This window comes from Chelmon rostratus, chromosome 14 (assembly GCF_017976325.1).
Source record: "Chelmon rostratus isolate fCheRos1 chromosome 14, fCheRos1.pri, whole genome shotgun sequence".
NCBI lineage: Eukaryota > Metazoa > Chordata > Actinopteri > Chaetodontiformes > Chaetodontidae > Chelmon > Chelmon rostratus.
Window position 1 is genome coordinate 8625985 of NC_055671.1, and position 12630 is coordinate 8638614.

General features: G+C 42.4%; 1 protein-coding gene across 6 annotated transcripts in view; it reads left to right on the forward strand.

Moving 5' to 3' along the window:
- Nucleotides 1-12630, forward strand: part of LOC121616998 (RNA-binding protein Musashi homolog 2) — a 238794-nt gene that overhangs the window by 216936 nt on the left and 9228 nt on the right. For 3 of the 6 annotated variants that reach the window (XM_041951942.1, XM_041951943.1, XM_041951944.1), the window contains exons 12-13: nucleotides 5696-5875; nucleotides 9955-10109. In XM_041951942.1, the coding sequence (XP_041807876.1) occupies nucleotides 5696-5875; nucleotides 9955-10109 (335 nt within the window). The remainder of the gene's footprint in view (nucleotides 1-5695; nucleotides 5876-9954; nucleotides 10110-12630) is intronic. The other 3 variants (XM_041951946.1, XM_041951947.1, XM_041951948.1) reach the window with 1 other exon arrangement.

The window sequence follows — 12630 nt, forward strand, 5'->3', positions numbered from 1 at the left end:
ATGCAGATGGTTCTGACAGTCCGGGGCACTTCACAGGTCCCAGTCTACTCTGGTTGAGTGTTTTCCTGAATCCCTCTGAGCTTTCTGGGAAGCTCAGATGTCAGTCTCAGATCTCAGGTCTACCTGCAGTGAACACAACGCCCCATTCAGCTGCTTTTAGAGGTCTGGGTACTTGCTATGTACAGTATGTCTGACTTGACTCAGGGGTTCAAAACTGAAATAGAGTTGGCTGTGGTCAGTGTTGTGCAGAAATTGGACTGCCGTATGAATTGCGGAGGTGTCCCTGCCAGCTCAGGATGGTCTTCACATTTTTAAAAACCCATTCCTCCCCTCAGTTAGTTGTTGCTCTTTTTTGGTCTTTTCTCACTTTTACTCATCTCACCTCTTGTTTCTTCACAAATGAAAAGAAGGGAACTTGTGCGACAGACATTTTCAGATCAAGATCATTATCAGTTCCCTCCCGACGAACTCTGTGATCTTCAGCAGTGCCCGAGAGGAGTCCAGGATTGGCTGTGTGCGCTGGTCTTAATCAATCTGGCTCTTGGTGAGCTCAGGTCCATTTGTCCCAGATGCTAATCTGCAGAGCTCAGCTCTGAGGCCAGAGGCGCTTTACATGCATTTGGTGCAAAATAACATGAGCAGGCATGCCAAGCCCATCCTGCTTGGGTTTTTGTTCAAGGCCCAGGGAAAGATGTGACACATCGGGGAGGGCAAAGTGTCCCTTTGCGCCTCCACCACGAAGCGGTGGCTCTCACAGCTGTGGGTAGCAGATGCTCTGAGGTTACAGGCACAGGCCTTTAGGGACATCACTACTCTGCCGTCCAGGGGCTGCATACGTAACACATTCTACGAAGAAGACCCACTGAAATGCTGTTTGTGTTATATCCTTCTCAGTCAATGCAGGAGTTTATGTTTCATTTACATTTACATTTATTTGGAAGCGATAGGTTTAGAAATTTTACGAGGCTTTATTTTCACTTACGTATTTGTAGTTACATACATGAGTAAATTTCATAATTTCCTGCATACCTTTGTCAGTACATAAGATAACATTATAGACAGTGTTATGAGATAAATGCCTCCCAATTGATTTTTAAGATGTGAGAAAATTGACTAATCTGTTAACCTACAGTATTAGAGTGAGTCTGCTGTAAAACATCCCTCGTCTAGTTAATTCATATTCACTTCCCTCTGTGTCTAAATGACCGTTACATGTAGCCTGTATCACTCTCAGATTTCAGTTATAGTGAGTCCTAGATTTCCTCAGACCACACAACCCTGACCAGACATGTTTGAAAAAATGTGTTCAACCAAAAGGCCATGGCTGTCAGCTCTGAGCCTGCTCACGATAGGATAATCTGTGCCGACTGTAGATAACTGAGTGCCCTTTCTCAGTCCCAGCCAGACCACATCCCACACAGGTTAAAATCTGCATCAGACTCAAATGAGTGTGCGCTGATTTACTACACTGTTGCGCATTGTTTTACCCATAATGCAGTGTTCACATTTCCTCTTCCTCTGTAACTTTCCACAATCAGCCCCCCAGCCATGGTTGAGGCTAAATGTAAATCAGTAGCTCTGTTGAGTTTGTCCATTACTGGAAAGAACAGCAAGAAAAGGGAAAAGCAGGCATAAAATGAAAAGTAAAAAAGCACAGAGGCCTGAGTATGGGTGAGTAAATGCAAGAAGAAATCATCTGTTAAAATTAATTAGCCAAGCTTCTCTGAACACAAAATGACAAGACATTAAATATGTATTATTTATGAAATGTCTGTGCTCTCTGAAAAGGGTGTCTAGTGCTGTTAATTACTCAGCCATTCATTCAGAAAAGATTATTTCAAATGGAAAGTGAAAGCAAGGCTAGACAGCAAAAGAGCTGTTTCTTTCACGCTATTTTTAAATGACATTGGTGAAAATGGAAAAGCTAATTATGGTAGCTCTAAAATTCAAAGCTAATTTGAGAAGCAGCATGTCAGGTTTATTGACGTCTTCTGTAGAGTGATGTGGTTTGATGGCCACCGAGGAATCTCAGTGGCGCCGCGAGGGAAAGGGAGGAGTGACTGCATGAGAAATTATTCCTTGCAGAAATGAAAATAACTTTTGGTAATAGATATTTATATTCCCCATTTCCCAGCATTCCCCATTTGTTGACTGCAGAAAAAGCAGGATATTTCTGCATATGCAAGGGGTGGACTTCTAAATGAAAAGTCAGCATGTTTAATTGATGCTTGTGAACATTACTGACATAAAAAATAGTACATAAAAAATAGTACAAATTGTTGTTGTTAAGTTTGAGTCCCTGTATTAAGAGACCTGTTAATCATTTTGAGGGTAATAGCAGGTTCCGGCAGCGTTTTTAATTATGATGTGACACTGCTGGTTTGTGGTGCCTTTGAACATGTGTGTGTGTTCGGTAATATGTTGAGTTTCTGCGGGATTTGAAATGAAGTGAATCACAAACTTTGTTTCAGAGCACTGGCAAACTTATGAAAATATTTTTCACATTCTGAAGTCCCAGCAGGCCAGGGAGCATGACACTATATTTTATCATCAGCGTGATTAGTTTTATTTTCCAACGAGTGAGAAAAAGAGCAGCAGTACTTTCAAGGTTTGTGATTCCTCCTTAAAGGCAGTCACCTGGCAAAGTGGGAACGAGAGCAGGGCATTTATCCACTTAAAGAGAGCCACCCCGATGATGTCAGTAACAGATGACTGCAAGACACTCCCCTCTCCATCGCCTCGCAGCCAGCTTTGGTCACTGAGGGCAGAAGGGAAAGAGGGTGGGGGTAGGGGAGATAATTACCAGTATAAATGAAGCCCTGCGAACGATGCGCACTGCTGGATCCCCTGATCTAGTCTCCAAGGCAACCTCAGCACGCTCATTTGTTTTGTAGATGAGTAATTACATCCAATTAGTGGCCAGTGGAAAAAAAAGGAGTCCAAGAAAGGCCCATTGTTCTGGATAGATTGTGTGAATATTAATAGTGGGAAGGTCTGAGGCGCAGTGATATGATCGGTGATACTAATGCAGCTGTGGGCACACTCTGCCCTGTCTCATCCTGCATAACAAATCAGATAGCCTATGATGAAAATATATGGCTTTGAGAATGTTTGTGCATGAGTGTCTGAGTCGTACTCTTGTCCAGCTGCCTCAGTCCGGCAAACAAAGCCAGCTTCTTACCTGAGCCTGCCACACCTGTGGACTGTGCAGCGGCATGCAGCGTCTGAAAATATAACTATGTATGCATTACATCTCTGTACTGTATGTCAACACTCACGACACCCAGCGCTGCCCAGTGGGTGGTAGTTGATAGATGTAAAGGGTAAATTGCTCAAGCTCGGGAGTCGGTTATTGGTTTGAATGGGACTTTATGAGATTTGAACTTTTTGTAAAGCTAGACAGACACTGTACAGATTTATTTGTACAGGTCTAATTCCTCATGTTGCTAATGTCAAAAGACCCCTTACAATCTTCAGTTAGCTTGTTTTAGTATTAATGAAGGAGTATTTTACGTGTTGTAGTGGCTGTAGCTGAACTTGGCTGCAGAATTGACAGGCCGGTTAGTCTGCAGCCATCTGCAGCTCCATTTTAAAATGGGATCACATAAAGTAATGCTCCCTCTCTCTCTCTCTTTGTGTCAACATTGTTCGTGACACGGTTATGTTGTTTGAATACACTTTATTGGAATTGTCAATAGACAAAACCGATCAGGGCCCCATGTTTACATTCAGTGTAAGCACCCACATCACAGCCGCTCGATGGATCCATACGATGTGAGCATAAAATTTGCAGGTTCTGGCTGAGCAGAAAGGCAAATTGAAAAAAATGTGAGTTAACATAACATAAAGGATTAAAGAAAACAGTGTCTGCCCATCTTGATGTGTGTTCAGTTGCTTAAAACTAGAACCTTTTCTCAAATGAAAATCACTTCCCTCTCCAGTTTTAAAGCAAGACCCACTTCAATAATCAGCTGCTAGCAATATTTGGATTTAGCAACCACAATACCCTTATTCTAATGTAGGCTTGGTTGAGATAATAGTAATGATGAAAATAAGAATCTCCTTTCATGAGTAAAACATTCTTTATATCCTGTTTGCATGTCATCTAACCCCTTCAAAGATGCTGCAGCTTCACTTTACCAAGACGACACAACACGGTTCATGGTCAAATGTGTTCTCTGAGAGCGGATTTTTCAAATATGTTCACTAATAAAGCAAAGTGAAAGTATTATAAAATGTAAAGTAAAGCCTGTTTGGTTCCAGTCTCCTCTGTTCTGAACTGGTGACATATTAGAATGGTTTCTTTATGAATTCCCAATAACATGGTTTGTGCTATTGTCAAATGTTTTTCCCCCATTATAATTATTCCATTGATCCATTTTTCCTCATTAGCAAGGCCAATCAATTTTCGGTGACATTTGTCTAAGTGAAGTAAATGGAATGATTGGTTCTTGAGCTTTGTTCAATGTGTCAGGCATTATGTGACGTACGTGGGAAGCCTGCCGTATTTGGAGCCTATAATTTGATGAGTGGGCAGACAGCCCACAAGTGGTGAGATCAGAGTGCTAAAAAGCATTGGCGAGGAGAAACATGGCTGGTGCTTACATTCCATTTGGCAGAAGTGGACTGTCTCACTCTGAATGGGTGGAGGTGAAGTGGCTTTGAATGGCTATTCGCTCCAGGACCCAAAAAAAAAAAAAAAGCCAAAAAAAAAACAAACACACAGCAGGGGAAACCCAGCATGAAAAAGCCGGTGTCACCAATCTCAGTCCCTCCTGAGTAGATTAACTCTGTTATCAAAGAGGTGTGAGAAGAAGCAGTTTCTTTTAATTGCACTCTTTATATGAGCAGCTTGTCTCAGATTAAGAGGACAAGCAATAAATGTCAGCACGACTTATTGCTGAAAGACATTTTGTTGATAATCCACCATCTGTGTCAAAGAGAGAATCATTGGAAGAGGCCAATCTGAGACGTGCTTAGAGTGCTTAGTGCACTTCAGAATGCCTATCATCAGTAAACACCAATGTCTCTGTATCTCATTCACATTAAAAAAAAACCTTATCATCTGTTGCTATTGGTCAAAAAAGAGGCTTTAAATTAATTATTGATTGGTGCGCTTTCTGTTTCTTTTCATTTAAATGACAAAACCTTCCTTCAGGTATGTCGGCGAAGAATTGTCGGTTTGAAATGAGAAATGTATTGACCTGTGTTTTAATGATTCTTCAGTTTTATCTCACCCTTTAATGATTGCCTGAAAACATGGAGGACACGGGTCAATTATGCAAACCAGAATATCAAAGCTGTGGCCCTACTGTATATTTTGTATTTATTGTTATTGGTCCTTTTGAGTCAAGTCAAGCCATTAGCTTAACTGAGGAGGTCTTAATTGTGTTCTTTCAGGCAGAGATAGCATGTGTCCATAATTGTACAGCTAATGTATAAGATACAGCTGAGTGTATCAAACACGGACTGTATGTCAAGGGGGCCTGGCCACATGGCAGGAGCTGCTGGGGAGGGAGGGCAGGGAGGGCCAATTAAAGCAGACAAAATGCAAGGATGTAACCTAAAGATGGTGTAACACAACACCAAGATATGCTCAACAATCTGGACATTGACTTTGACAATGAAAAAGTTGATTTCCACAATGATGGAGTCCCCTCCCCTCCCCCTCCCCACCCTATACTGTATCTCCCAGGCCTCCCCGATTATGGGTTTTACTCTGCGCCCAGTGACCAGAGGGGGGGGCCCTGCTCCTTTGCTGACTATGGCTCCCTGGGGCCCCAAGCGGCTCAGATGCTGCACAGTGAGCATGCCACCTCCGCCTGCAACTCCCCCCTCCAGCACCTACACAGCCCGGATCAATTTAAGAACCCAGGTTTGTATATGCGCATCTATCTCATCCACGTTTTGGAGTTTTCAGTTTGATTCATGACATTTTTCCATGCAGATGATCTAATCTTTTTTATTCATTTATTTATTTACGTTTTCTCTTGCTTTTGTTAAGGAAAGAAAAAAAATCCCCCCCCCCCTTCAAAAAAAACTTGAAAAAAAATGTCTTGCAGACAAAATAGCATTGCATGTTCTTCCTCCTTTTTTCAATTTAATGTAGATTTTCTGTTTCTTTGTGAAGTTCTGTTCCAGCCCCTGCTTGCACATAAGGGGCCAACACACACACACACACACACACACACACACACAGGATGTCCTCCTTCATTTGCATGTGAACAAAATAACTACTGATGATGTCGGAGAGTACACCGGCCTCTCTGAGCTCAGGTTTATGTGAATTTTGAGCAGCAAAGGAACGAGCTAAGTGTGGGAGTGAGTGTCTTTTTTTTTTTTTTGTCGAGCCCTTTAAGTATTTTAAGTGTAAGAATGATTGCTCGTGTTATTAGAGTGAGAAAGTCTAACTGGGAAATCAGTAGAGATGCTGTGCGATGTTAGACACTTAAAAGACAACATTTTTGCATAATACAGCCATTACTCTACAGCACAAGCACATTTTCATCGTGTTTGCTCTTTCTGATGTTCTCTTATCCGCGTTATGTAATCACAGCTTTCAAAAGCTATGAAAATATAGTGCACATTGGCATTTCAATACCTGCATGCAATGCATCAAAATAATTGTAAATTCATGCTATTTCTTTGAGAGCAGACATTAACAACCTTTTTTGGCTCGTACAGTATTTATATGCATCTATTTTTTTTTCTTCTGATGATTATATGCTCATGATCGTGTTTGCACTGACATGACGTACCACCACTGTTTATTTCATCTAAAGCAGTTGTAAGTAAAGGAGGTCTAGTTTAGTGGGGTGCCTTCATGCGATGTGGGAGATGTATCAGTGACAGTGTTGACCTACACGCAGCGGTTAGGTTCCCCGCCTCCGGAGACCCGCGTGCCCCCGCTGGGCTCGAATCCTGCCACAGCCTTCAATCTTGTGCCTCCACTGCTGTGTCCCCACCTTCATAATAATAGCAGCAAGAAATATTGGAAACAAAAGGGGCTGTCCTGTGGGGCCAACTCTCCCTCTAATGGTTAAAGTGTTGGCCGGCTGCCCCAGGCAAGATGTTGGCATTTCCCACAGACTCTGCCGGTACGAACTTTAGCACAGCGAATAGCAGAAAACACAGGCAGCGTGCAGAGAAGCAGCTACGCAGATGTGATTTTCTGAGGTTCTGAAGGGTTTCCTGCAGGTCTGCTGTTTCAGTATCTGTGTGGTTACACTTGTGTAGAGTGTGGTAGCTCTACAAACATAGTTCACTATACTCTTTACCTCCTATAGGTCTGTTAAGCAGTGCACAGCTGCACGTCAGGGGAAGATTACTTCTACTTTCCACCACTGCAAATATGCACACCAATACCATTGTCTCTGATTTTGAGGCTTGGTTCTAGCATGTTAATTCAGTCCACATTATAGTTGATATGAGAGTAGAAAGGCTCACATCACCTCAGTTTTGTAGCTGCAGCTACTGTAAGTCACTCTGTTGGACTGCGTGGTTGTTGTTGTTTTTTTTTTGTTTGAGTTTTGCTTGGTTGGTAAAGCAGGTTTTTCTCACCTGAGAGGACACGTTCAAATCCTGAGTGAGTCAACACAGCTCGATTACATCGTAACACAATTTATGTGCTTGTTGTCTGTGAAATAGACTTTATATTTGTAGCCAACCTTGAGCCTAATGACATGAAAATCACATTATAGCACATTATAGTAAATAGAATCACAGTGGTGCTGTTTATGTGGATGTTTGTTTTAAGTAGATAAGAGCAGAAATGAATGTTTGTCAGGAAGTATAATTGAGTTTTGTGTGTATTAGGTGCTTTATGATGATGATTACCAGCTGTAGGTCATGGATTACCCATATTTCATTTATGCTGTCAGCACTGTTCAAATCCTATGGTGAACAGCTCTGCTGCACAGATGAAGATAGTGGTGCACAGATAAAGGGAGAATAGAACAGTTTCCATATGCAGTTTGATGGCAAATCTCATTGGTAAATGTTTTTCTTGTGCACAGGCCTTACATCTGTGCTTTAGTACTACATTTAAGTGAGTTAAAGTGAAGCAAATGTAACTCGGATGACAGAGACAGTCAGCACAGCGCACTGTGTTCTGTATAGAATTATTTATTAATTCAGGTCTTCACATTTTCCCTTCAAAGTATTTTGCCCACAGAAGTCAGTCCCAGCATCAAATGATTTGCCTTCCAGTTTTTTGTCCTTTCAGTAGAATGTGTCTGTGCCACAAGTAGAAGAAAGCCGTAGCGCTATCACTCCTTATTAAAAAATCAAATGGAATAGAAGCACACTGGTCTGTGTCACAGTGGACCCTATTCTGAACAACAATCTGACCCGCATTGCACTTGGGATTGTTTTGCTCCCAAAGCTAAATGCAGAATGAGTGCAGCCCCTACATTTAAAGGAAAGAGGGGGAAAAAAAGCCTCACAGGGAGAGGGGTGAGCCATGCTCTATTAAAAATCACCAGTCATAGGAAATGAGGATTGCCATTTCAACTGAAAAAAATCCTTAATTATATAATAAGCCAGCCTACTGGGGGCTGTGCAGGCAAGATAAGAGCACTGGCTGCTCACTGTTTAAAGTCCATACAGTTAAACAGCAGTGTCAACTGCACTAGATGTGTGTTTAGTGAGATGGCTTCATTTTTCTAGAGAGCCATACGCGAATATGTAGAGTATGTTTTCAGGTGCTTCTAATGGACATAACAAGTCTCGTAGAGCTTTGAGAGCGAAGTGTCCAACATGGCGACAGTCATACAGTTGGCGTGCTGTGCGCGTGGCTGCAGCAGCACGTTTCATGCATCGCAGTTGCTCTCTGTGTTTCTTCACATGTGCTACGAAGGCTTCTCTCAGGCATCATAGGGATTGTGAGCTCATATATACACAAGAAGGAGCCTTTTCTGTGGTCGGAAGATTTTTCTTTTTAATGCAGTTGTACAGCTTTTTTCACAGTCTGTCTTTGACTAAAGGTGAGACAGAGGGTTACGTGAAGCTGACAGCAGAGGAGATTGCTGTTAAGAGATCACTGCATTTTTCTTTCTCCCTGACTGTTTTTTTCCTGTATTGCCAGTGTTATTGGCCTTTAGCAGGCATCTGGATTTTCAAAAGACATTTTATTAGTCTGAGTTGCTCTTACTCACAGGGCAAAGGTGGTAAGTCATGTACAGTATTTCTTTTTTATCCCCCCCTGAGTTTGGACCTGCAGATGAACTCGGGTCAAGCTTTTATATTTGCCCCTTATGCCTCCTTCTCTTGTCTCACGTACCTGTTTTGTTTTATGCCTGAAGTTACTCCAGCAGACTGAAAAGCTGAAACTCGCAGCCGAAAGTATTGAGAACATTTTCAGTAGGTCCTTGGCGGCATCTATGAGTCATTAGGTTGTACAGGAAAGCATCAAATACTTCAAATGTCTGGGTCCAAACTGCTCCGGTGATATCCACAGTCCTCACTGTAATAATCCTGTGTTACTCTTCTTATTCAACAGCCGATGTTGTTTTACAAGTACTCCTTCACATTATGCATGGCAACATTTACACTGCAACCTTACTAGTTTATTAGCATGGTGGAAGTATTCCTAGAAACGTGCTTGTTTTGTGTTGTGCATGATTCTACAAAGTGAATGTTACTCCTATGCATAATACACACAGCATGTAGATTATATTTAGAATATCATACTGGATTCACCCTTAATTTTGGTCTTTTAACCTAAATCCTGCAGCATTTTGTCAGTTGATGAAATGAAATTGAACATGTAGTTAGCAGTACGCATCTGTAACCTGTAATGTGACCTATAAGCAAGTCCTTTGAGACAAACGTATGAATCCAGTAATGTGTTCTTTTGATTTAAACGTGTCCCTTTGAGTCAAAGCAAGTGAGAGTTGCACTGATCGTCGTTGCGTGTTTCTGAGCTGCTCTGCTCCCCGCTGTGTTTGTATGCAGGCACCAACCCGTCAAGGCCCGGAGGTTTCCCTGGTGCTAACAGTCCAGGGCCTGTGGCTGACCTGTACGGACCCAGCAGCCAGGATTCGGCTGTGGGCAACTACATCAGTGCTGCTAGCCCTCAGCCTGGCTCTGGGTTTGGCCCCAGCATCACAGTGAGTACTCACATGCTGACTTCCTGTCGTGTCTGACTGCACCTTGAGCTCAGTTGCCTCTTCTGTGTCAGAACAGCACCACTAGAATCAGACACGAAGCCGATGCCCACTGCCTATGATTGTGACGCACTGCACAGCACTTGATTTTCCTCATAAAGACTAGAGCTTACTAATTGTGGGACATTATGCTCTTCCGCTGAATTGATCAAAATAGCCACCACCTGCGTCTAGACGAGCACACAGCAGCCATTCTGTGCAGAGCTCGGGTGATTTCTGTGCAGAGAGGTCTCTACTGTCACCGAGTTCAGAGGCCCCATAAGCATTTTGTACATCAGGGTAAACCCCCGTCCTTCCTCTGAAAGTTATCTGTGTCAAATGCAAATGTTTATTCCCCTTAGCTGCTGCACAAATCACCTCACTTCAGACTCTGTGTCACCTTCCCAGAACAAATTTCCTTTATTTTTAGAACCCCATCTGTCCCAGGGCTTGAGTTTGCTCCGTCACTAGGACAATGCTCCCAAGCAGGTTTTGTCTCTCCCGATGTCCTTGTCCAGGCGTAGTTGCTCAGCCAGGTGCAGTGACGCTTTTTCCTCTCGCTGATCAGTTATCTGCCAGCGCCTGCGTCACCTCATAAGTGTAAGATTAGCTGGAATAGTAGAGGTGACAGTAACAAAGAGGTGTTCCCAGTCTGACTGCGGATGCGCTCTGATGTCTGTCTCGGCCTGTGTGGCAGTTCAGGTGATGTGCAGTGACCTGTTCATAATCCCGCCTCTTGCTTTCACTGTAATCAAAAGAAGCCACCACGAAGACGCTTGGAGGGCCTCAACCCTGGTGGAGGCAGTGAAGACCTAGCCTGGCAAGATAGTGGCGTTTAATAAAAATTTGGCAATATCATTTACAAAATCGTTTCCTCGTTCATTATAAGCCCAAGTCTTGGAGAGATCATCTTTCAGCCAATAAAAGGAGAAACTTCAACTAGGCTGCAATAATGAAGCTACCTTATTTAGCATTAGCTGTTTAAGAACAGGCAAAGACTGCATAAGTGAATCCAGTCAAATAACACTTGGCTTACTTAGCAATTATTTTTCAGACCTTGTTGTCAACAATGAACAAGGTTCAAACTCCCCAAAAGACGACTCAATCGGCTATTTGCTGTGTTCCTCCACCTCGGACCTCACTGAATAATTAATGTAAGGTTTTGCCATCCGAATTTTATGGCCCCTAGCAAGGTGCACCCACGGCTGCGCTCTCGGACTCACCGGCAGGCTTGTTGGGGCATGTTTGTACAGTTTTACATGACTGAACTGAGTGGCACAGTATAGGTTATGAAAATAACATCTGCTTACTGAAAGAAGCTAATTAATGCATGGCTTAACTGAGGTGGAATAACAACAAGCCCATTAGTACTGCAAGCGAGCACTGCGAGACTACAGGGTGAAGACACTCTTCCCAAAACTTTACAGTCCACATCATTAATTTGAATTTCCAACAGTAACCAGAACTTGCAAGAAAGATTAATTTGGGGTGTTTGTGGTGTTCTTGTGCTTATTTGTTCTATTTTTTAAGTTGATTTTAAGGCATGTTTATCATTGTGTCTGGTCGTGGCACAACATTTTGGGGATTTGGTGAGAAATAGTACGGGAGATTTATGTCTTTGTGCAGCACACTGGATCAATGGGACTAAGTGTAACGGCTTAGTGGTAATGTTAGTACGGGGGAGTGTCGCTGGGAGCAAACGTGCCGATAGCTCACGAGAGGGTAAAAAACTCATTTTAATGTTAGCAAGTATGTGTAATTGATTTATGATATCCAAACAAAAACAGAGCTCAACAGAAAAATACGTTTTATTGGCTTTTTGCTTCCTAAGCAAAGCCGCTCTTATTAATTGTTTTGGGTCCACTGGCTATCTGCCATAATCTGTTGGTCTCAGTGTAGGAAGCAAAATATTTGTTATGAAAGACCAGGCTGGCTCATTTTCAAAGCAGATTTACCAGCAGATAGTTTACAGATGGAAATGAGGCGATCTGTTTCCATTATTTTCCATTTGTTGCAACAGTTTGTAACCTCGGTTTAGAGTTAGAGAATGTAAAAACGAGTATTTCAATACAAGAAAAAAGCAAGAAATGTTATAAATTCTGAATAGAAGTGTTTGGCTTTTCATCACATTTACCTTCGAACAGTCTAGCGGGGCTAATTTATAAAGCAGATCAGTGAAGAATGTGCTGCATTTTACCCGTATAATCCAGGCTAGGTTTTGTGATTCCCTTACAGAATGTCAAATTGTGCCTGTGACGCCGCGTGCTAAATCACCACTTCAGAATTACCCAGTGAATCAAACAGAGTGCAATAAAGCAGAGAGGTGATGCAGCAGCCCCGTGACTTTCTGCTCTCGGCGAGATGATCTCTCTATTCACAGCATTAAAAAAGGAAATGATTCAGAACTAAAATGTGCTTCATAATTCATTTTTTCGCCGAGGATTCTGTCGAAAGTGAACGCACGTAGGATCATCATATGTCACAA